Source organism: Anolis carolinensis, unplaced genomic scaffold (assembly GCF_035594765.1).
Source record: "Anolis carolinensis isolate JA03-04 unplaced genomic scaffold, rAnoCar3.1.pri scaffold_7, whole genome shotgun sequence".
Classification (NCBI taxonomy): Eukaryota; Metazoa; Chordata; class Lepidosauria; order Squamata; family Dactyloidae; genus Anolis; species Anolis carolinensis.
In genome coordinates, this window is record NW_026943818.1 from 38,988,083 (window position 1) to 39,012,302 (window position 24,220).

Sequence of the window (24,220 nt, forward strand, 5' to 3'; positions counted from 1 at the left end):
ACACTTCCCAAGTGTCTAGGACTGTGTGATGTATTTTCGGATGATGCGTGCAGATCCCAGCAGGGTGGCCTTTTGCAGTTGGCAGATCGTAATTTCCAAATGCCGGCTGAGATCTTTTGGCACGGCACCCAGTGTGCCCATCACCACCGAGACCACCTGCACTGGTTTCTGCCAGAGTCTTTGCAGTTCAGTCTTGAGGTCCTGAGAGCGGCTGAGTTTTTCCTGTTGTTTTTCATCAATGCGACTGTCACCTGGGACGGCAACATCAATGATCCAAACCTTTTTCTTCTCCACAACTGTGATGTCTGGTGTGTTTTGTTCCAGAACTTTGTCAGTCTGGATTCGGAAGTCCCACAGTATCTTTGCGTGTTCATTTTCCAATACTTTTGCAGGTTTGTGATCCCACCAGTTCTTTGCTGCTGGGAGGTGGTACTTGAGGCATAAGTTCCAATGAATCATTTGGGCCACATAGTTGTGCCTCTGTTTGTAGTCTGTCTGTGCAATTTTCTTACAGCAGCTGAGGATATGATCCATGGTTTCGTCGGTTTCCTTGCACAGTCTGCATTTTGTGTCATCAGCTGATTTTTCAATCTTGGCCTTACTTGCCTTTGTCCTGATGTCTTGCTCCTGGGCTGCAAGGATCAGGCCTTCTGTCTCCTTCTTCAGGGTCCCATTCGTGAGCCAGAGCCAGGTCTTCTCCTTGTCAGCTTTTCCTTCACTTTTGTCAAGGAACTTTCCATGCAAGGTTTTGTTGTGCCAGCTGTCAGCTCTAGTTTGTAGTGCAGTTTTCTTGTACTGATTCTGCTCTAGTTTGTAGTGCGGTTTTCTTGTACTGATTCTGCTCTAGTTTGTAGTGCGGTTTTCTTGTACTGATTCTGCTCTAGTTTGTAGTGCGGTTTTCTTGTACTGATTCTGCTCTAGTTTGTAGTGCGGTTTTCTTGTACTGATTCTGCTCTAGTTTGTAGTGCGGTTTTCTTGTACTGATTCTGCTCTAGTTTGTAGTGCGGTTTTCTTGTACTGATTCTGCTCTAGTTTGTAGTGCGGTTTTCTTGTACTGATTCTGCTCTAGTTTGTAGTGCGGTTTTCTTGTACTGATTCTGCTCTAGTTTGTAGTGCGGTTTTCTTGTACTGATTCTGCTCTAGTTTGTAGTGCGGTTTTCTTGTACTGATTCTGCTCTAGTTTGTAGTGCGGTTTTCTTGTACTGATTCTGCTCTAGTTTGTAGTGCGGCTTTCTTGTACTGGTTTTTTGTCTGCTGTGCTTTGAGGAGTTTCTGATTTTTGACTCCAATCAAAGCAGGTTCTTCACTTTTCTTTACATATTCTGCCAGGGCATGTTCTTTCAAGCCTATGCGCCCCCTTGTGGCGCCTCTGGGCCTTGCATCCTGGGGGGGAAAAGGAGGGGTGGTCTGTGGAAATGTTTCCTCTGTGGGCGGAGCCATGGGGGCGTGGGCGGGTCTTGCCCCCTCCTCCAGCCCCTCCTCCTCCTCCTTCCTCTTCTCCAGCCTTGCTTTGCAGGAGCCTCCAGAGCGACCGGATTGCCAGGTGAGGGTCTTCTTGGGGGTCTGATAGGGTGGGGAAAGGGCCTAGGATCAGGGTTGGGGGTCTCTCCATGTTGCAGAGGTCTTTAGGAGTGGAGGAGGGTGTAAAAAAGGGAAGCGGACCCCCTCCCCAAAGCAAAGCCTCCCATTCCTTTGACCAACACCCTTTGGCACCCATTGGCCTGTCTTGGCTTTCACGCCCCTTCTTGGGGTATCAGGAAAAAAGTTCCCACCCTTTGGACACAAACTTTGGGTTGCAGAATGAACCCACTTTAAGACTGCCTTGGTTCAATGCTATGGGGTCTTGGGGGCTGGATGTCTTGACGAACTACAAATCCCATGGAGGTGAGCTCCGAAATCAGCTCATCCGTAACTTGGTTACTGTACAACTCGCATCTCAATGCATGCCTCGATTTCAGCAAGATCGTAATTAGATAATAATAATAATAATAATAATAATAATAATAATAATAATAATAATATCACACAGTCCTAGACACTTGGGAAGTGTTCGACTTGTGATTTTGTGATACGAAATCTAGCATATCTATCTTGTTTGCTGTGTCATAATAAAATAATAATATTACAACAATATAATAAATAATAATAAATATAATAAATAATATAATACAATAATAGTACTACTACTAATAATAATAATATAGCAATGATAATATTATAACAATATAATAATTATAATATAATAATAACATAATAACATAATAATAAATATAATACATAATATAATATAATACAGTAATAGTAGTAGTAGTAATAATAATAATAATAATAATAATAATAATAATAATAATAATAAACATCACACAGTCCTAGACGTTTGGGAAGTGTTCGACTTGTGATTTTGTGATACGAAATCCAGCATATCTATCTTGTATGATGTGTCATAATAATAATAATAATATACATCACACAGTCCTAGACACTTGGAAAGTGTTCGACTTGTGATTTTGTGATACGAAATCCAGCATATCTATCTTGTTTGCTGTGTCATACAATAAAATAATAATAATAATAATAGCAGCGATAATATTATAACAATACAATAATATAATTATAATACAATAAAATAATAAAATATAATAATAATAGCAATAATAATATAATATAATTATATAATTATAATATAATAATAGTACTACTACTACTATGATAGCAATAATAATGTCAGTTGAGAGACAAGGTGTTTCGCTCGTCGCCATCAATCTAGCCGGACGCTTAGATGGTCCGCTCCAGCTGTGCAGTGTAAATAGTTGTAAATAAATAGAAATTGAGACCAATAGGTGGATGTGTCTCAATTTAATCCTTTCATGACAATCAATGCCTTTCTTCCTTCCAGAGTCCATGGCCGCACCGTTCGTGGTGGAAAGCCCGGACGTCAGGTACACCCCGGACGTGATCGAGGCCCAGTACGACTACCAAGCGGTCCAAGTGCGCCAAGAGGATGGCATCACCAAGGTAACCAAGGCATCCAATAATTTTTGGAGGGGTCACCGAGAGCTGTGTTGTTCCTTTGGGGTTCTTTTCCACAACTGTGATGTCTGGTGTGTTGTGTTCCAGAACTTTGTCAGTCTGGATTCGGAAGTCCCACAGTATCTTTGCGTGCTCATTTTCCAAGACTTTTGCAGGTTTGTGATCCCACCAGTTCTTTCCTGCTGGGAGGTGATACTTGAGGCAGAAGTTCCAATGGATCATTTGGGCCACATAGTTTGTAGTCTGTCTGTGCAATTTTCTTACAGCAGCTGAGGATACGATCAATGGTTTCGTCGGTTTCCTTGCACAGTCTGCATTTTGGGTCATCAGCTGATTTTTCGATCTTGGCCTGAATGGCCTTTGTCCTGATGTCTTGCTCCTGGGCTGCAAGGATCAGGCCTTCTGTCTCCTTCTTCAGGGTCCCATTTGTGAGCCAGAGCCAGGTCTTCTCCTTATCAGCTTTTCCTTCAATTTTGTCAAGGAACTTTCCATGCAATGTTTTGTTGTGCCAGCTGTCAGCTCTAGTTTGTAGTGCGGTTTTCTTGTACTGATTCTGTTCTAGTTTGTAGTGTGGTTTTCTTGTACTGGTTCTTTGTCTGCTGTGCTTTGAGGAGTTTCTGATTTTTGACTTCACTCAAAGCAGGTTCTTCACTTTGCTTTCCATTTTCTGCCAGGGCATGTTCTTCTTCTTTGACGGCTTGTTTTACTTGCAAGAGTCCTCTGCCCCCTGATCTTCTAGGCAGATATAGCCGGTCAACATCACTGTTGTTATTATTATTATTTTGTGGTTGTTGTTATTGTTATTTCAGAGCATTTCAAGCTGTAGTTTTTTTCAATGTAATATACCTAATCATCTGAGATGGGAAAAGGATGATGTGATTGACAATGGCAACTCCATGCAGGTTGTTTTTTCTTTGTCAGACAATCACATGCAAAGCTGGTCCCCTCCTTTGATTTGTAGAAACTTAAAAAATTTCCTAAAAATCCGCAGATGGCTGAAACGTTCCGAAACTTGGCAGGCTAAAAGTTGATAATATTGCTTGCAAATGTGCCAAGTTTCATCCCCATAGCCATAAAAATGACAGAGAAACGAGCCTCGAAATTTCCCCCGTTGCTGCCAATGTAACAAATCGGAATGAAACCATTTAAAAATTCCTAAAAATCAGTGGATGGCCGAAATCTTCTGAAACTTGGCAGGCTAAAAGTTGATAATATTGCTTACAAATGTGCCAAATTTCATCCCGATAGGCATAAAAATGATAGAGAAACGAGCCTCGAAATTTCCCCCGTTGCTGCCAATGTAACAAATCGGAATGAAACCATTTAAAAATTCCTAAAAATCAGTGGATGGCCGAAATCTTCTGAAACTTGGCAGGCTAAAAGTTGATAATATTGCTTGCAAATGTGCCAAGTTTCATCCCCATAGCCATAAAAATGACAGAGAAACGAGCCTCGAAATGTCCCCCGTTGCTGCCAATGTAACAAATCGGAATGAAACCATTTAAAAATTCCTAAAAATCAGTGGATGGCCGAAATCTTCTGAAACTTGGCAGGCTAAAAGTTGATAATATTGCTTACAAATGTGCCAAATTTCATCCCGATAGGCATAAAAATGACAGAGAAACGAGCCTCGAAATTTCCCCCGTTGCTGCCAATGTAACAAATCGGAATGAAACCATTTAAAAATTCCTAAAAATCAGTGGATGGCCGAAATCTTCTGAAACTTGGCAAGCTGAAAGTAGATAATATTGCTTACAAATGTGCCAAATTTCATCCCGATAGGCATAAAAATGATAGAGAAACGAGCCTTGAAATTTCCCCCGTTGCTGCCAACGGAACAAATCGGAACGAAACCATTAAAAAATTCCTAAAAATCAGTGGACAGTCGAAACGTTCCGAATCTTGGCAGGCTAAAAGTTGATCATATTGCCTACAAGTGTGTCAAGTTTCATCTCGATAGCCATAAAAATGACAGAAAAACGAGCCTCGAATTTTTCCCTGTTTCTGCCAACGGAACAAATTGGAACAAAACCATTTAAAAATTCCTAAAAATCAGTGGATGGCCTAAATGTTCTGAAACTTGAAAAACTGAAAGTCAATAATATTGCCCACAGGTGTGCCAAGTTTCATCCTGATAGCTATAAAAATAATAGAGAAATGAGCCTCGAATTTTTCCCCATTGCTGCCAATGGAACAAATTGGAATGAAACCATTAGAAAATTCCTAAAAATCAGTGGATGGCCAAAATGTTCTGAAACTTGGCAGGCTAAAAGTTGATGATATTGCTTACAAATGTGCCAAGTTTCATCCTGATAGCCATAAAAATGATAGAGAAACGAGCCTCAAGATTTTCCCCGTTGCTGCCAACGGAACAAATTGGAATGAAACCATTAGAAAATTCCTAAAAATCAGTGGATGGCCGACATGTTCTGAAACTTGGCAGGCTAAAAGTCAATAATATTGCCTACAAGTGTGTGAAGTTTCATCCCGATAGCCATAAAAATGATGGAAAAACGAGCCTCATTGCCGCCAACAGAGCAAAACTGAACGAAACCTTTGCTCAAGACAAATAGACACTAACCGCTGTAATACTATATGAATAGTAGTGTTATTCGCATACTTTGTCTGTATATTCTCCCTAGGAATCTTTACGTTCAATAGGATTCCCAGGGAGAATCCCTCCGGCAGAAGGTGAGTCTATATCATTCCGTTTGGGCCCTAAAAGCAAACACCCTCAAAGGCATCCTGGACTTTTTCCTTCCCCGGCTCTTAAAAAACCAGAAAAACAGGAAATATATCCATACAGCGGGAAGCGTAGGAGGCCGGATCAATGCCGTTGCTGGTTGCTCGAGGGTTCAAAAGTCGATAGGCTTAACTATGGACCTTAACTTTATCATATTGGGATAAAATCCGTCAGCATTAATATGCATCCCGTATACATTATTTTTGCATATTGTCAGAGGCGGTTCTACCACCAGGCAAACTAGGCATTTGCCTGTGGCGCCATGTTGTTGGGGGGCGCCATCAAGGCAACTCCTGTCTCCTGCGGCAGAAAGGAGCCTAGGAAGACAATATGGTTTTTGGGAAGCCTGTGAAGTAAGTATTGCTTATCTTACCTAACTTGGGTGAATTAATTTAATGCATACACCCTTATTTAATTGAATGTTCATTTTCTACTGTTACTTTTTAATTTATGGAGCTTGTTTTAATTCATAGGTGAGCCACTTTTGGCCCCATTTATGAGAAAGGAGGGAAATTGTTAAATAAGTCCTAGTACCTTCATTTATAAGTAGATTTTCCCAAGGATTAAAGTTTTAACACCTGTATGCAACTATTTAGTTTAGCAGAGATATAGAATCTAAACTTTCTAATGGATGTACAAGGCAGAGATGGCAGTAATGAATGTCCAGCACTTCTGGATAATGTCAGTTTGAGAAAATCTGACATACATTGTTAGAAATAGTTGTACTGATTCAGATTACTGGGTCATCCAACTCAGCCTCCTCCTCCTCCTCTGTAGGAAGTCTAGGAAGCAAGGCAAGTGGGGCTTCCTCCCTGGGGGCATCCTTGGTTGGGGGGTGTTAGTTGGCCCTGGTTGCTTCCTGTCTGGATTTCCCGTTTTCAGAGTGTTGTTTATTTAGGCTTTTCCTTAATCCCTCCTTATTATCCAACATTTTTGCTTATCTGCTTATTTTATTTTTCAGTGATTGTTTTTTTTCCGGGGGGGGGGGCAAAATTTCTGTTCGCCTACACTTGAAAATTACCTTGGACCGGCTCTGCATATTGTATTCCGACAGGATGTATATAGGCTCACCGACACACTATGTTACACTATGATTTTTGGGTTGCTGTGAGTTTGCTCCGAGTCTGTCCGTGTTCCAGAAGCATCTTCCATCGTTATATCAACATCATCATTATTATATTATTATCATTATCATAGCATCACTACCAGTATTATCGTACAGTAGAGTCTCACTTATCCAACAGTCGCTTATCCAACGTTCTGGATTATCCAACACATTTTTGTAGTCAATGTTTTCAATATATCATGATATTTTGGTGCTAAATTCGTAAATACAGTAATTACAACATAACATTACTGCATATTGAACTACTTTTTCTGTCAAATTTGCTGTACAACATGATGTTTTGGTGCTTAATTTGTAAAATCATAACCTCATTTAATGTTTAATAGGCTTTTCCTTAATCCCTCCTTATTATCCAACATATTAGCTTATCCAACGTTCTGCCGGCCCGTTTATGTTGGATAAGTGAGACTCTACTGTATTATTATTATCATCAATATTATCATTATCCTATCATCACTACTATAAAATTATTATTATATTATTATTATCATTACTATTATAAATATTATCATTATCCTATCATCACTACCAGCATTATCAAATTATTATTATTAATATTAATATTAATATTCTCATTATCCTATCATCACTACCAGTATTGTCATATATTATTATTATTATTATTATTTTATCAATATAAAATAATAATGTCATCACTACCAGTATTATCAATTTTATTATTATATTATTATTATCAATATTATCCTATCATCACTTCCAGTATTATCATATTATTTATATTATTATTATCAATATTATCAATATTATCCTATCACCACTACCAGTATTATCAATTTTTATTATTATTAATATTATCCTATCATCACTACCAATATTATCAAATTATTATTATTATTATTATTATTATTATTATTATTATTATTATATTATCAATATTATCATTATCCTATCATGACTACCATTATTATCAAATTATATTATTATTATTATTATTATATTATCATTATCCTATCATCACTACCAGTATTATCTATTATTATTACTATTATTATTTATTATCATTATCCTATCATCACTACCAGTAATATCAATTTATTATTATTATTATTATTATTATTATTATTATTATTATTATTATCCTATCATCACTACCAGTATTATCATATTATAATTATATTATTATTATTATCAATATTATCAATATTATCCTATCATCACTACCAGTATTATCAAATTAATGTTATTATTATTATTATCAATATTATCATTATCCTATCATCACTACTATTATTAATACCCCGCAAAGGGGACCCAAAGAAATATGTTGTCGAATACTTTCATGGCCAGAATCACTGGGTTGCGGTGAGTTTTCTGTGCTGTCTGTTCATGCCCCAGTAGCACTCTCTCCTGACGTTTCGCCCGCATCTACGGCAGGCATCGTCAGAGGTTGTGAGGTCTGTTGGAAACTTGGCAAGTGGGGTTCATATATCTGTGGGTGGGAGAAAGAACTCTTTGTCTGTTGGAGGCCAGTGTGAATGTTGCCGTTGGCCACCCTGATTAGGATTGAATGGCCTTGCAGCTTTGAAGCCTGGCTGCTTCCTGCCTGGGGGAGTGCTGTGACTGTGGGAGTTCTTTCTCCCACCCTGGACTTCATTCCACAGAGATCTATTAAACCCCACTCGCCCAGTTTCCAACAGACCTCACAACCCCTGAGGACGCCTGCCATAGACGTGGGCGAAACGTCAGGAGAGAGTGCCATGAAAGCCTCCGACGACACAATTTAACCTTGTATGTGGCACACAAAAACATATTTTTTGGAGCGGAACAATGACTTCCAAAGTGAGGAGCGCACAACAAAGCAACAAAGAACTCTTTCAAATCGGGAACAGAAAATAATTATTTTTGCAACTTTTGTTACGTGGCATAATCAATCCAACCTGGGAAAGCGAACACGACAAAATTGTCAACGACCAGCCACAAATGTGTAACAAAATGTGTGTTCCTGGTTTGTAAGTGTTATTTTCTTGTTTCATTGTTTCATTAGAAAGTCATTGTTCTGTTCCCAAAATGTTGTTTTTGTGGCTGGTCATCGGTGTGGATGTTAAACATTAACTTCTCCCTCTCCATTGTCTTCACAGCCACAACTTTGAGGTCAGTTGCAATCTCAGCTTTCGGGGGTTTTGTGCCTCGCTCTCACTGTTTGTGTTTGCGGCGGGGGGTTCCGCAGGTCACGCCGTCCTCCACCCGGCTGCTCTTCCGCACCGAGAGGCGCGTCCCCAAGCTTGGCGTGATGCTGGTCGGCTGGGGAGGCAACAACGGGACCACGGTGACGGCCGCAGTGCTGGCCAACAAGCTGGGCCTCACCTGGATGACCAAGACCGGCCCCAAGGTGAGTCGACGGGAAGCCCAAGAAACCACTTATCCATCTTTGAGGGTGAGGCCTACTCTCACGCTGAGGCCTTCTCTCACTGAGGCCTTTCTCACACTGAGGCCTTTCTCTCACTGAGGCCTTCTCTCACTGAGGCCTTTCTCTCACTGAGGCCTTCTCTCACTGAGGCCTTTCTCTCACTGAGGCCTTCTCTCACTGAGGCCTTCTCTCACTGAGGCCTTCTCTCACTGAGGCCTTCTCTCACTGAGGCCTTTCTCACACTGAGGCCTTTCTCTCACTGAGGCCTTCTCTCACTGAGGCCTTTCTCTCACTGAGGCCTTCTCTCACTGAGGCCTTCTCTCACTGAGGCCTTTCTCACACTGAGGCCTTTCTCTCACTGAGGCCTTCTCTCACTGAGGCCTTTCTCTCACTGAGGCCTTCTCTCACTGAGGCCTTTCTCTCACTGAGGCCTTCTCTCACTGAGGCCTTCTCTCACTGAGGCCTTCTCTCACTGAGGCCTTTCTCTCACTGAGGCCTTCTCTCACTGAGGCCTTTCTCTCACTGAGGCCTTTCTCTCACTGAGGCCTTCTCTCACTGAGGCCTTCTCTCACTGAGGCCTTTCTCTCACTGAGGCCTTCTCTCACTGAGGCCTTCTCTCACTGAGGCCTTTCTCACACTGAGGTCTACTCTCACACTGAGACTTATTCTCACACGGAGGCCTTCTCACGCTGAGGCCTCTCTCACACTGAGGCCTTTCTCTCATTGAGGCCTCTCTCACACTGAGGTCTACTCTCACGCTAAGGCCTTTCTCTCACTAAGGCCTTTCTCTCATTGAGGCCTCTCTCACACTGAGGCCTCTCTCATACTGAGGCCTTTCTCACACTCAGGTCTACTCTCACGCTAAGGCCTTTCTCTCACTGAGGCCTTTCTCACACTGAGGCCTTCTCACACTGAGGCCTCTCTTACACTGAGACCTATTCTCACACTGAAGCCTACTCTCACACTGAAGCCTACTCTCACACTGAGACCTTTCTCTCTCACTGAGGCCTTCTCACACTGAGGCATACTCTCACACAGAAGCCTTCTCTCACTCTCACACTGAAGCCTACTCTCACACTGAGGCCTTTCTCTCTCACTGAGGCCTCTCTTACACTGAGACCTGCCACACAGAAACCTTATCTCACTGAGGCTTCTCACACTGTGAGGCTTCTCTCTCACAGTGAGACTTTTCTCACACGGAGGCCTCTCTCCCACTGAAGCCTCTCTCACAGTGAGGCCTTTCTCCTGCTGAGGCCTCTCTCACACAGAGGCCATATCTCACTAAGGCCTCTCTCCCACTAAAGCCTCTCTCATACTGAAGCTACTCTCATACAGAAACCTTCTCTCACTGAGGCCTTTATCCCACTGAGGCCTGTCTCACACAGAGGCCTTCTCACACAGAGGCCTACCTCACACTGAGGCCTCTCTCACACTGCTGCTTCTCTTACACTGAGGCCTTCTCCCACTGTGGCCTCTCACACAGAGACTTACCTCGCACTGAGGCCTACTTCACACTGAGACCTACTCTCACACTGAGACCTACTCTCATACAGAGGCCTTCTCGCACTGAGGCCTCTCTCACAGTGAGGCCTTTCTCCTGCTGAGACCTACATCACACTGAGGCCTACTCTCACACAGAGGCCTCTCACTGAGGCCTCTCTCACAGTGAGACCTACTCTCACACAGAAGCCTTCTCACACTGAGACCTCTCTCCCACTGAGGCCTTTCTCACACTGAGGCCTCTCTCAGACTGAGACCTACTCTCATACAGAGGCCTTCTCGCACTGAGGCCTCTCTCACAGTGAGGCCATTCTCCTGCTGAGGCCTACTTCACACTGAGACCTACATCACACTGAGGCTACTCTCACACAGAGGCCTTCTCTCACTGAGGCCTCTCTCACAGTGAGACCTACTCTCACACGGAGGCCTTCTCACACTGAGGCCTTTTTCACACTGAGGCCTCTCTCACACTGAGGCCTTTCTCACTGAGGCCTCTCACACTGAGGCCTCTGTCACACTGAGGCCTTTCTCACACAGAGGTCTTCTCACGCTGAGGCCTCTCTCACGGTGAGGCCTTTCTCTCACTGAGGCCTCTCACACTGAGGCCTTCTCACACAGAGGCCTACCTCACACAGGCCTTCTCCCACTGTGGCCTCTCACACAGAGATGAACCTCGCATTGTGGCCTACCTCACACTGAGACCTACTCTCATACAGAGGCCTTCTCGCACTGAGGCCTCTCTCAGAGTGAGGCCTTTCTCCTGCTGAGGCCTCTCTCACACTGAGACCTACATCATACAGAGGCCTTCTCTCACACAGAGGCCATCTCTCACTAAGGCCTCTCTCGCACTGAGGCCTCTCTCACACTGAGGCCTTCTCACACTGAGGCCTCTCTCACACTGAGGCCTTCTCACACTGAGGCCTCTCTCACATTGAGGCCTCTCTCTCACAGAGGCTTCTCTCACAGAGGCTTCTCTCACTGAGGCCTTTCTCACACTGAGGCCGACTCTTACACAGAGGCCTTCTCTCACTGAGGCTTCTCACACTGAGGCCTACTCTCATATTGAGGCCTACTCTCTCACTGAGACCTACTCTCACACAGAAGCCTTCTCATACTGAGGCCTCTCTCACACAGAGGCCTTCTCTCACTTTTCTCACAGTGAGGCCTACTCTCACACTGAGGCCTTTCTCACACAGAGGCCTTCTCTCACTGAGGCTGAATAACACTAAGGCCTTCTAGGCTACAGGCACACTTGCTTATACCGAACTGCAGCATTTGCTGAGTCATTGCATCCATTTAACTCTTTCGGTGCTTGACTCACATTTTCGTAATCAAAAATACCTAGGGTGGTTGTATGTCTTTTGGGCTGTGTGGCCATGTTCCAGAAGTATTCTCTCCTGACGTTTCGCCCACATCTGTGGCAGGCATCCTCAGAGGTTGTGAGGTATGGATAAACACAAAAATACCTAGTTATTTTTTAATATTTCTGACATGACGCCCCGTCTCTGTTTCACCCACAGCGTGCCAACTACTACGGCTCCCTCCTGCAAGCCTCCACCGTCTGCCTGGGCAACGGCCCCGGAGGCGAAGTCTACGTCCCTTTCCGCGACCTGCTCCCCATGGTGCACCCCGACGACATCGTCTTCGACGGTAAGGGCCTTGCGTGGGGGGTGCACAACAAAATTAAATGCCATCCCCAATATGGTTTCAATAACAAGTTAGGGTTTCCTCTTATAAAGAATGGTTTCATAACTTGGATTCTGTGTAAATATGTTCCTTCACCAAGGAAACACAAACAGGACAATATAAACCTTTAAATCCACTTCTCCTGGGATTTAACACCAACACTCCAGACTATAGAGTCATAATATACCTCTCAGCCCTTCCTTTCCTGAAGGTCTTTAACTATATTCCTCAAAGAGGCTTCCTTTTCTAAACACAGTTCCCAAAACTATATCTCTATCAGAACTTCCGGTTGGCGTGAACCAAGGCAGGCTGCGCCGGCAGAGCGCTCCTGCTTTGAATTTTATTTACTATATCTCTATGTTTACATTTCAAACTCCAAGCCCCAATTATTATTTTTTTCGTGTCAGAGAATTGAGAGAATTGGCCGTCTGCAAGGACGTTGCCCAGGGGACGCCCGGATGTTTTGATGTTTTTACCATCCTTGTGGGAGGCTTCTCTCATGTCCCCGCATGGAGCTGGAGCTGATAGAGGGAGCTCATCCGCACTCTCCCTCCGTGGGATTCGAACCTGGCAGCTTTCATGTCAGCAACCCAATCTTCAAGTCACGAGGCTTTAGTCCACTGTGCCATCGGGGGCTCCAAGCCCCAACTGAAAAATAATTCTTTTGCTGCCTAGCTCCAACTGTCACTTTGGCTCCACCCATCTCCAGTTGCTAAGCGACTTCCTCCATTTGCATCAGTCAATCAGACTTCACTGACAGTAATGGCTGCCTGATTGTGCTGCCTAGCTCCAACTGTCAATTCGGCTCTACCCATCTCCAGTTGCTAAGTGACTTTCTCCATTTGCATCAGCCAATCAGACTTCACTGACAGTAATGGCTGCCTGATTGTGCTGCCTAGCTCCAACTGTCACTTTGGCTCCGCCCATCTCTAGTTGCTAAGTGACTTTCTCCATTTGCATCAGTCAATCAGACTTCACTGACAGTAACGGCTGCCTTATTGCGCTGCCTAGCTCCAACTGTCACTTTGGCTCCGGCCATCTCCAGTTGCTAAGTGACTTTCTCCATTTGCATCAATCAGACTTCACTGACAGTAATGGCTGCCTGATTGTGCTGCCTAGCTCCAACTGTCACTTTGGCTCCGCCCATCTCCAGTTTCTAAGTGACTTTCTCCATTTGCATCAGCCAATCAGACTGCACTGACAATAATAATAATAATAATAATAATAATAATAATAATAATAATAATAATAAAATTAATGGCTGCCTCATTGCTCCTCCCCCTTGCTCTGCTGAGATTTTGCACGCAAGGCCTGCAAAGTGGCCACACACCAGCCCTGCAAGGTAGGCAAGATCCATTACAACAGGTCTTCCAGAACAATATGGCACCCAGGGATCTAAATCTGGTCTTAAAACTGGCCACTCTGGGCCTCTCCTTTCCAGGCTGGGACATCTCCGGCATGAACCTGGCCGAGGCCATGCGCAGGGCCCAGGTCTTGGACTGGCCGCTGCAGGAGCAGCTCCGGCCGCACATGGAAGGCATGCGGCCCCGGCCCTCCATCTACATCCCAGAGTTCATTGCGGCCAACCAGCAAGAGCGGGCCGACAACGTACTGACGGGGACGAAAGCAGAGCAGGTGAGTGTGCCTCTTAAACAGGTAAGGACAGCCAGGAGGTGTGTTTACACTGTGTTGTCGAAGGCATTCATGGCCAGAGTCACTGGGTTGCTGTGAGTTTTCCGGGTGGTCTGCCCATGTTCCAGAAGCATTCTCTCCTGACTTTTCGCCTGCATCTATGGCAGGTATCCTCAGAGTTGTGAGGTCTGTTGGAAACGAGGCAAGTGGGGTTTATGTATCTGTGGAACAACGTCCAGGGTCTGGAGAGGTGAGGGTCCTGGTGGGAAGACATGGGTGTCTTTCAGGCCCACGCCTTCCCGCCAGGACCCTCACTTGAGTATAAGACGAGTGGTGGTTTTTAACCCTTAAAAAGAGCTGAAAAACCCGGCTTATATATGGTATTTCATGTTTTTTGGCTGCTGTTCAAAACCCCCTTTCTGCCTTGCAGGTGGCCCAGATACGCCGCGACATTCGTGACTTTAGAAACGCTAGCGGGGTGGACAAGGTTATCGTCCTCTGGACGGCCAACACTGAACGTTTCTGCGAAGTCCAGACCGGGCTGAACGACACCGCCGAAAACCTCTTGAGAGCTATTGAGGTGTGTGTGTATATTTGCAGTCCTAAGTCTCGTGGGTTGCAGAGGTCTAACTCTCGCTGGTCTCAGTCCTAGGTCTCTCGAGTCACAGTCCTAAGTCTCGCGAGTCTCAGTCCTAAGTCTTGCGGGTCTCAGTCCTAAGTCTCGCGGGTTTCAGTCCTAAGTCTCGCGGGTTTCAGTCCTAAGTCTTGCGGGTTTCAGTCCTAAGTCTCACGTGTCTCAGTCCTAAGTCTCACGGGTCTCAGTCCTAAGTCTCGCGGGTCTCAGTCCTAAGTCTTGCGGGTTTCAGTCCTAAGTCTCACGTGTCTCAGTCCTAAGTTTCGCGGGTTTCAGTCCTAAGTCTCTCGAGTCACAGTCCTAAGTCTCGCTGGTCTCAGTCCTAAGTCTCGCGGGTCTCAGTCCTAGGTCTCACGGATCTCAGTCCTAAGTCTCGCTGGTCTCAGTCCTAAGTCTCTCGGGTCTCAGTCCTAAGTCTCTCGGGTCTCAGTCCTAAGTCTCTCGGGTCTCAGTCCTAGGTCTCACGGGTCGCAGTCCTAAGTCTCGCGAGTCACAGTCCTAAGTCTCGCGTGTCTCAGTCCTAAGTCTAACGCGTCACAGTCCTAAGTCTAACGCGTCACAGTCCTAAGTCTCGCGGGTCTCAGTCCTAAGTCTAAGGCGTCACAGTCCTAAGTCTCGCGGGTCTCAGTCCTAAGTCTAACGCGTCACAGTCCTAAGTCTCTCGGGTCACAGTCCTAAGTCTCTCGAGTCACATTCCTAAGTCTTGCGAGTCACAGTCCTAAGTCTCATGGGTCTCAGTCCTAAGTCTCGTGGGTCACAGTCCTAAGTCTCACGGGTCAAACATTAGAGGGGTCACATTGGGTAGAACATTAGAAGGAAGGTCTTAGCCACCAAGCTGGACGAGATGACCTCTAGGGTCCCTTCCAATGATAGATTTCTGAGCCTCCACTGTCTTTTCTCTGCCTTTAAGTCCGGCCTGGAGGTTTCTCCTTCCACCCTCTTCGCCGTGGCCAGCATCTTGGAGGGCTGTCCCTACATCAATGGGTCCCCCCAAAACACCTTCGTGCCTGGCGCCGTCGAACTCGCCGTCCAGCACCAAGTCTTCATCGCCGGCGACGATTTCAAATCTGGACAGACGAAGCTCAAGTCCGTGCTGGTGGATTTCCTCGTCAGTTCAGGGATCAAGGTCAGTGAGCGTGAGTCTGAGTCCCTTCGCCGTCGCCAAGTTGATACTAGATTTCCTTTGACCACTTGTAGTTCCTCTGGTGTCGCTGTAAGAAAGTCCTCCATTGTGTATGTGGCTGCATTGTAGTCAGTGGTCTGTGGTTTGCTCTCCTCCACACTCACATGTTGTGGACTCCCCTTTGTGTCTGGTTGTGCTCCCCAGACTTGCCAGCATTTCCTTCCTGCATATTTGCAAGCCCTGTATATTTATGTTTATATCTATCTAGAAATCTGTGTGTGTGTGCATTTCCCCTGCAATATTTGGAAGTCCTATATATTTATATTCATATCTATCTATCTAGACATCTCTCTATATATAGATAATTATATCTGTATAGGATTTGCAAAGATTTGCATACATGTGAGGTGACTGACCACTATCTCTCAATTCAGGATGTCCAGTAGTTGCAATTACACGATACAGCAACTCATTATCTATAGTTCGCTGGTATTTTTAATTTTTTGCTTTGCCAGAATAGTGGTTCGTGAGAAGGCCGAAGTTTCCCCATGCCTGATCTAGACTTTGCTTCCTCCCTTCCAGCCGGTCTCGATCGTCAGCTACAACCACTTGGGCAACAACGACGGGCGCAATCTCTCGGCCCCGGCCCAGTTCCGCTCCAAGGAGGTCTCCAAGTCCAACGTGGTGGACGACATGGTGGATCTGAACCCGGTGCTCTACGGCCCGGGAGAGCGGCCTGACCACTGCGTGAGTGGGGAGAAGCGGGCGGTGGGGTTCACCCAAATGCATCCAGCCGCTCTTATTATTATAATTATCATTACCGTATATAATTGAAGATGAGCTGAGTTTTTCAGCCCTTATTTATGAGCTGAAAAAGCCTCCCCGGCTCATAATCAAGATCAAGATCATAATCAAGATCAAGCCGGCAGTAGAGCCTGGAGGCTGTTGCTTGCAATATAGGATATATTTATTTCTCATCTTACCCTCCCTTATCAGTGTTTTCTTTTCCAAAGCCTCCCTCGCTCTTAACCAAGGGAATGTTTTGAAAAGGGAAAGAAGCCCTTGCAAGTCAGGAAAAAACCATTAATCTTATAAAAGCATTTTCCCGTGAAACATTTGTTAATCTCAGCTACAGACATATAGGCATTTCCCCCTGCAAGCCTTTGCAATCCCTATGTGCCTTTATATTTGTATCTATCTTTCTATATTAATTTTATAATAATAATAATAATTATTACGTTTGTTATGTAATGTTTGTGTTGTTTTTATGATTGGAAACCGCCCTGAGTCCCATCCGGGAGATAGGACGGTATATAAATAAAGTTTTATTATTATTATTATTATTTGTATCTATCTATCTATATTAATTTTATATGTGAATTCCCCCTCATATGTTTGCAAGTCTTTGCAAATCCTATATACATATAGATAGCTAGAGATTTCCATGTACCTGTATATCTATATCTATACATTATTTTATATATGAATTTTCACCCCACAAATCTTTGCAAATCCTATACAAATATAATTATCTATATAGAGAGAGATGTCTAGATAGATAGATATGAATATAAAATGTAAAGGTTTTCCCCTGACGTTAAGTCCAGTCATGTCTGACTCTGGGGGTTGGCGCTCATCTCCATTTCTAAGCCGAAGAGCCGGTGTTGTCCGTAGACACCTCCAAGGTCATGTGGCCGCTGGCATGACTGCATAGAGCACCCGCCAGAGCGGTACCTATTGATCTACTCACATTGGCATGTTTTCGAACTGCTAGGTTGACAGAAGCTGGAGCTAACAGCGGGCACTCACTCTGCTCCTGGGATTTGAACCTGGGACCTTTCGGTCTGCAAGTTCAGCAGCTCAGCGCTTTAACACACTTCACCACCGGGGCTTCTTATGAATATAGGGCTTGCAAATATTGCAAGAGAAATGCACACAGACACATATAGAGATGTCTAGATAGATAAAAACATAAATATATGGGGCTTGAAATTTTGCTGGAGGGAAATGCACATATATAGAGAGTGTATTTGCAAACGTTTCAGGGGGAAATGCATATGTGAAATTAGTATCTATAATTATAAATCTATATCTAGCTCTGCATTGTTTATATAGGCATTGAATGTTTGCCTGTTAATTTGTTGGAAGCTGGCCTGAGTCCCCACGGGGAGATAGGACAGGGTACAAATGAAGTTGTTGTTGTTGTTATTATTATTGTTATTATTATTTTATTGTTAATACCATATTGTTTTTGTTGACCCTACTTTTCCACTTACCAGTTTACTGTTTTTCTTTGAAATACGGTAAATATTCAAAAACCTTTAACCTACTGCTGCCTCAATATAATTTCATTGGGAACTATTTTTATTTCATTTTCATTCTGAAATTGACCAGTAGCTGCGGAATTTTCCACCCTCGGCTTATACTCGAGTCAATAAGTTTCCTCAGTTTTTTTTGTGGTAAAATTACGTGCCTTGGCTTATATTAGGGTCGGCTTATACTCGAGTCTTCCCGGACAGGTGGTGATCAAGTACGTGCCCTACGTTGGCGACAGCAAGCGGGCGCTGGACGAGTACACCTCCGAGATCGCCCTGGGCGGCACCAACACCATCGTCATCCACAACGTTTGCGAGGTTCGTGGTTCTTGCTCATTCGCTTTCCCCCCTAATGCCACTAGACTTAGCAATTGTCAGAACTGTAGTAAGTGACTTTTCCCCAGCATGGAAAAGTGACCTAGCCAAAAGGAAAGATGGGTGGATAGATACACGGAATCATAAGATCCTAGAGTTACAAGAGACCCCAAGGGCCATCCAGTCCAATTCCCTTCCATGTAGGAACACGCCAACCTCCTAGACATGAGAAGGTTCATGGAGATCATGAACCTCCTGAACATCATGAAGATCATGAACCTCCTGAACATCAGGAAGAACTTCCTCACTGTGAGGGCTGTTCGACAGTGGAACTCTCTCCCCGGGGCCGTGGTGGAGGCTCCTTCTTTGGAGGCTTTTAAGCAGAGACTGGATGGCCATCTGTCGGGGCTGCTTTGAATGCGATTTCCTGCTTCTTGGCAGGGGGTTGGACTGGATGGCCCATGAGGTCTCTTCCAACTCTACTATTCTATGATTCTATGAGAGAAAGAGAGCGACAGAATCATTGGCTCCTAGATTTGGAAGAGATACCCAAAGGCCCTCCAGTCCAAAGCCATTCTGCCAGGCAGGAATACACAATCCGAGCCCATCCGGCAGATGGGCATCCAGTCTCCGGTTAGAAGCCTTCACTGGACTTCCAAGTCTCGCAAGTTGCAGTCCTATGTTTTGCGGGTCGCAGTCCTAAGTCTCGCGAGTTGTAGTCCTGAGTCTCGCAAGTCGCTGTCCTAAGTCTCGCAGATTGCAGTCCTCAGTCTCGCGGGTTGCTGTCTTGAGTCTCATGGGTCTCAGTCCTAAGTCTCGCAGTTCACAGTGTTAACTCCCATGGGTCGCAGTCCTTAGTTTTGTGGGTCACGGTCCTGGCGGGTCACAGTCCTAAGTCTGGCGGGTCACAGTCCTAAGTCTCGCAGGTCTCAGTCCTAAGTCTGGCAGGTCACAGTCCTAAGTCTCGCAGGTCTCAGTCCTAAGTCTCGCAGGTCACAGTCCTAAGTCTCGCAGGTCTCAGTCCTAAGTCTCATGGGTCACAGTCCTAAGTCTCGTGGGTCTCAGTCCTAAGTCTCGTGGGGCTCAGTCCTAAGTCTCGTGGGGCTCAGTCCTAAGTCTCGTGGGTCTCAGTCCTAAGTCTCGCGGGTCTCAGTCCCAAGTCTCGCGGGTCTCAGTCCCAAGTCTCGTGGGGCTCAGTCCTAAGTCTCCTGGGTCACAGTCCCAAGTCTCGCGGGTCTCAGTCCTAAGTCTCGTGGGGCTCAGTCCTAAGTCTCGTGGGACTCAGTCCTAAGTCTCGTGCGGCTCAGTCCCAAGTCTCCCGGGTCTCAGTCCTAAGTCTCGCGGGTCTCAGTCCCAAGTCTTGCGGATCTCAGTCCTAAGTCTCATGGGTGTCAGTCCTAGGTCTCGCGGGTCACAGTCCTAAGTCTCGTGGGTCACAGTTCTAGGTCACCTGAGTCACAGTCCTAAGTCTCGCGGGTCTCAGTCCTAAGACTCATGGGTCTCAGTCCTAAGTCTCATGGGTCTCAGTCCTAGGTCTCGCGGGTCTCAGTCCTAAGTCTCGCGGGTCTAAGTCCTAAGTCTCGTGGGTCTCAGCCCTAAGTCTCGCAGGTCACAGTCCTAAGTCTCGCGGTTCGCAGTCCTAAGTCTCGCGGATCTCAGTCCTAAGTCTCGTGGGTCTCAGCCCTAAGTCTCGCAGGTCTCAGTCCTAAGTCTCGCGGATCTCAGTCCTAAGTCTCGCGGGTCTCAGTCCTATGTCTCGCGGGTCTCAGTCCTAAGTCTCGCGGGTCTCAGTCCTAAGTCTCGCGGATCTCGGTCCTAAGTCTCGTGGGTCTCAGTCCTAAGTCTCGCGGGTCTCAGTCCTAAGTCTCGCGGATCTCGGTCCTAAGTCTCGTGGGTCTCAGTCCTAAGTCTCGCGGGTCTCAGTCCTAAGTCTCGTGGGTCTCAGTCCTAAGTCTCGCGGGTCTCAGTCCTAAGTCTCGCGGGTCTCAGTCCTAAGTCTTGCGGATCTCAGTCCTAAGTCTCATGGGTGTCATTCCTAGGTCTCGCGGGTCACAGTCCTAAGTCTAGCGGGTCTCAGTCCTAAGTCTTGCGGATCTCAGTCCTAAGTCTCATGGGTGTCATTCCTCGGTCTCGCGGGTCACAGTCCTAAGTCTCATGGGTCTCAGTCCTAGGTCTCGCGGGTCTCAGTCCTAAGTCTCGCGGGTCTAAGTCCTAAGTCTCGTGGGTCTCAGCCCTAAGTCTCGTGGGTCTCAGTCCTAAGTCTCGCAGGTCACAGTCCTAAGTCTCGCGGTTCGCAGTCCTAAGTCTCGCGGGTCTCAGCCCTAAGTCTTGCGGGTCTCAGTCCTAAGTCTTGCGGATCTCAGTCCTAAGTCTCATGGGTGTCATTCCTAGGTCTCGCGGGTCACAGTCCTAAGTCTTGCGGATCTCAGTCCTAAGTCTCATGGGTGTCATTCCTAGGTCTCGCGGGTCACAGTCCTAAGTCTCATGGGTCTCAGTCCTAGGTCTCGCGGGTCTCAGTCCTAAGTCTCGCGGGTCTAAGTCCTAAGTCTCGTGGGTCTCAGCCCTAAGTCTCGTGGGTCTCAGTCCTAAGTCTCGCAGGTCACAGTCCTAAGTCTCGCGGTTCGCAGTCCTAAGTCTCGTGGGTCTCAGCCCTAAGTCTCGCAGGTCTCAGTCCTAAGTCTCGCGGATCTCAGTCCTAAGTCTCGCGGGTCTCAGTCCTATGTCTCGCGGGTCTCAGGCCTAAGTCTCGCGGGTCTCAGTCCTAAGTCTCGCGGATCTCGGTCCTAAGTCTCGCGGGTCTCAGTCCTAAGTCTCGTGGGTCTCAGTCCTAAGTCTCGCGGGTCTCAGTCCTAAGTCTCGCGGGTCTCAGTCCTAAGTCTTGCGGATCTCAGTCCTAAGTCTCATGGGTGTCATTCCAAGGTCTCGCGGGTCACAGTCCTAAGTCTCGCGGGTCTCAGTCCTATGTCTTGCGGATCTCAGTCCTAAGTCTCATGGGTGTCATTCCTAGGTCTCGCGGGTCACAGTCCTAAGTCTCATGGGTCTCAGTCCTAGGTCTCGCGGGTCTCAGTCCTAAGTCTCGCGGGTCTAAGTCCTAAGTCTCGTGGGTCTCAGCCCTAAGTCTCGTGGGTCTCAGTCATAAGTCTCGCAGGTCACAGTCCTAAGTCTCGCGGTTCGCAGTCCTAAGTCTCGTGGGTCTCAGCCCTAAGTCTCGCAGGTCTCAGTCCTAAGTCTCGCGGATCTCAGTCCTAAGTCTCGCGGGTCTCAGTCCTATGTCTCGCGGGTCTCAGGCCTAAGTCTCGCGGATCTCGGTCCTAAGTCTCGCGGGTCTCAGTCCTAAGTCTCGCGGGTCTCAGTCCTATGTCTCGCGGGTCTCAGTCCTAAGTCTCGCGGATCTCGGTCCTAAGTCTCGCGGGTCTCAGTCCTAAGTCTCGCGGGTCTCAGTCCTAAGTCTCGTGGGTCTCAGTCCTAAGTCTCGCGGGTCTCAGTCCTAAGTCTCGCGGGTCTCAGTCCTAAGTCTTGTGGATCTCAGTCCTAAGTCTCATGGGTGTCATTCCAAGGTCTCGCGGGTCACAGTCCTAAGTCTCGCGGGTCTCAGTCCTAAGTCTTGCGGATCTCAGTCCTAAGTCTCATGGGTGTAATTCCTAGGTCTCACGGGTCACAGTCCTAAGTCTCATGGGTCTCAGTCCTGAGTCTCATGGGTCTCAGTCCTAGGTCTCGCGGGTCTAAGTCCTAAGTCTCGTTGGTCTCAGTCCTATGTCTCGCGGGTCTCAGTCCTAAGTCTCGCGGGTCTCAGTCCTAAGTCTCGCGGATCTCAGACCTAATTCTCGCGGGTCTCAGTCCTGTCTCGTGGGTCTCAGTCCTGTCTTGTGGGTCTCAGTCCTAAGTCTCGCGGGTCTCAGTCCTAAGTCTCGCGGGTCTCAGTCCTAAGTCTTGCGGATCTCAGTCCTAAGTCTCATGGGTGTCAGTCCTACGTCTTGCGGGTCACAGTCCTAAGTCTCGTGGGTAACAGTTCTAGGTCACCTGAGTCACAGTCCTAAGTCTCGCAGGTCTCAGTCCTAAGTCTCATGGGTCTCAGTCCTAAGTTTCACGGGTCACAGTCCTAGGTCTCGCGGGTCTCAGTCCTAAGTCTCGTGGGTCACAGTTCTAGGTCACCTGAGTCACAGTCCTAAGTCTCGCGGGTCTCAGTCCTAAGTTTCACGGGTCACAGTTCTAGGTCACGTGGGTCACAGTCTTAAGTCTCATGGATCACAGAGGTCTAAGTCTCCCCGAATGCTCTCTCTTTCTCCCCCTGCAGGACTCCTTGCTGGCGGCGCCCATCATCCTGGACCTAGTGGTTCTGGCGGAGCTGTGCCAGCGCATCCGGGTGGGCATCGAAGGGGAGGGCGACCCCCAGCCCCTCCACAGCGTCCTTTCGCTCCTCAGCTTCCTCCTCAAGGCCCCCCTTGTGCCCAGTGGTGCCCCCGTGGTCAACGCCCTCTTCCGACAACGTGCCGCCCTTGAGAACCTGCTCAGGTAGCGTATCATCTCATCAATATATCACCAAATCGAGAATAAGATATACTCATGGTTTTAATGGTGTGATTGATGGCCTGCTTCTCTCTCCCCCCCCCCCCCGGCAGGGCCTGCGTGGGCCTCCCTCCCCAGAACCACATGCAGCTGGAGTACAAGACCCAACAGCCGTGGGGCTGTGCCAAGCGGGACCCCAGCCCCAAGGAGCCGCCCCCTCCGCGCCTCAACGGCTTCGCCTGCCCCCCGGAAAGCAACGGCCACGCGGAGCCCTGTCTCGGCTTGCAAAACTAGACAACCCCTTCCCCCAATTGGACTGTGCGTCCCCTTCCTTCCCTCCCTTGTTTTGTTTTCGTTTGAGCCAGGCATCTTTGGTGAATGTTTTGTTGGGAAAATAAAATAGAAATAAAACAAAAGTTCAGAGGAATCCCCCTCGGCTTCTTGCGTCTTTCCGCGCTGCGGTTTGGCATCGGCGGCGGTAAAAGAATCGTCCCGTCTTGAACCTGCCTGGAGACCCAGGTCCGGTTTCCGGCCCAGGTTTAGTTTCTGGCCCAGGTTCAGTCTCCGGCCCAGGTTCGGTCTCCAGCCCAGGTCCGGCTTCCGGCCCAGGTTTAGTTTCTGGCTCAGGTTTGGTTTCTGGCCCAGGTTCAGTCTCCGGCCCAGGTTCGGTCTCCAGCCCAGGTCCGGCTTCCAGCCCAGGTTCAGTTTCTGGCTCAGGTTTGGTTTCTGGCCCAGGTTCAGTCTTCGGCCCAGGTTCGGCTTCCGGCCCAGGTTTAGTTTCCGGCCCAGGTTCAGTTTCTGGCTCAGGTTTGGTTTCTGGCCCAGATTCAGTCTCCAGCCCAGGTTCAGTTTCTGGCCCAGGTTCAGTCTCCGGCCCAGGTTCAGTCTCCGGCCCAGGTTCAGTCTCCGGCCCAGGTTCAGTCTCCGGCCCAGGTTCGGCTTCTGGCCCAGGTTCAGTTTCTGGCCCAGGTTCGGCCTTCAGCCCAGGTTCGGTTTCCTATTGTTTCCAGGTTCCATCTTGACTTCCCCCCCTTGTTTCCCATTTCCATCTTAGCTCCACCCCTTTGCTCCTGTCTCCGCCTCTTTGCCCCTGACTCCACCCCTTTCACCTCCAAGTTCCATCCTGGCTCCGCCCCTTTTCTCTGGACTCCGCCCCTTGTTTCCCATTCTCACATTAGCTTCGCCCCCTTTCTCCTGACTCCACCCTTTTTGTTTCAGGTTTCATTTTGACTCCGCCCTCTT

The 24,220-nt window shown here is 47.0% G+C and overlaps 1 protein-coding gene across 1 annotated transcript; it reads left to right on the forward strand.

The window, feature by feature from the left end:
- Window positions 1-1,317: 1,317 nt before the first annotated feature.
- isyna1 (inositol-3-phosphate synthase 1) lies at window positions 1,318-23,405 on the forward strand. The gene is made up of 11 exons (XM_062959627.1): window positions 1,318-1,543; window positions 2,897-3,015; window positions 9,088-9,249; window positions 12,288-12,417; window positions 13,895-14,088; window positions 14,516-14,665; window positions 15,630-15,845; window positions 16,425-16,589; window positions 18,362-18,475; window positions 22,767-22,984; window positions 23,092-23,405. The coding sequence occupies exons 1-11, from the start codon at window positions 1,333-1,335 to the stop codon at window positions 23,270-23,272; spliced, it is 1,860 nt and encodes a 619-aa protein (XP_062815697.1). The 5' UTR covers window positions 1,318-1,332; the 3' UTR covers window positions 23,273-23,405.
- Window positions 23,406-24,220: the final 815 nt, after the last annotated feature.

What these genes read in the sequence shown, in the direction of transcription:
- isyna1 (XM_062959627.1), top strand. Translation starts at nt 1,333, where the DNA reads ATGTTCTTTCAAGCCTATGCGCCCCCTTGTGGCGCCTCTGGGCCTTGC. An exon ending in TGACCAAGACCGGCCCCAAG is followed by an intron (nt 9,250 to 12,287) that starts GTGAGTCGACGG and finishes TTTCACCCACAG; the next exon opens with CGTGCCAACTACTACGGCTC. An exon ending in CGGGGACGAAAGCAGAGCAG is followed by an intron (nt 14,089 to 14,515) that starts GTGAGTGTGCCT and finishes TCTGCCTTGCAG; the next exon opens with GTGGCCCAGATACGCCGCGA.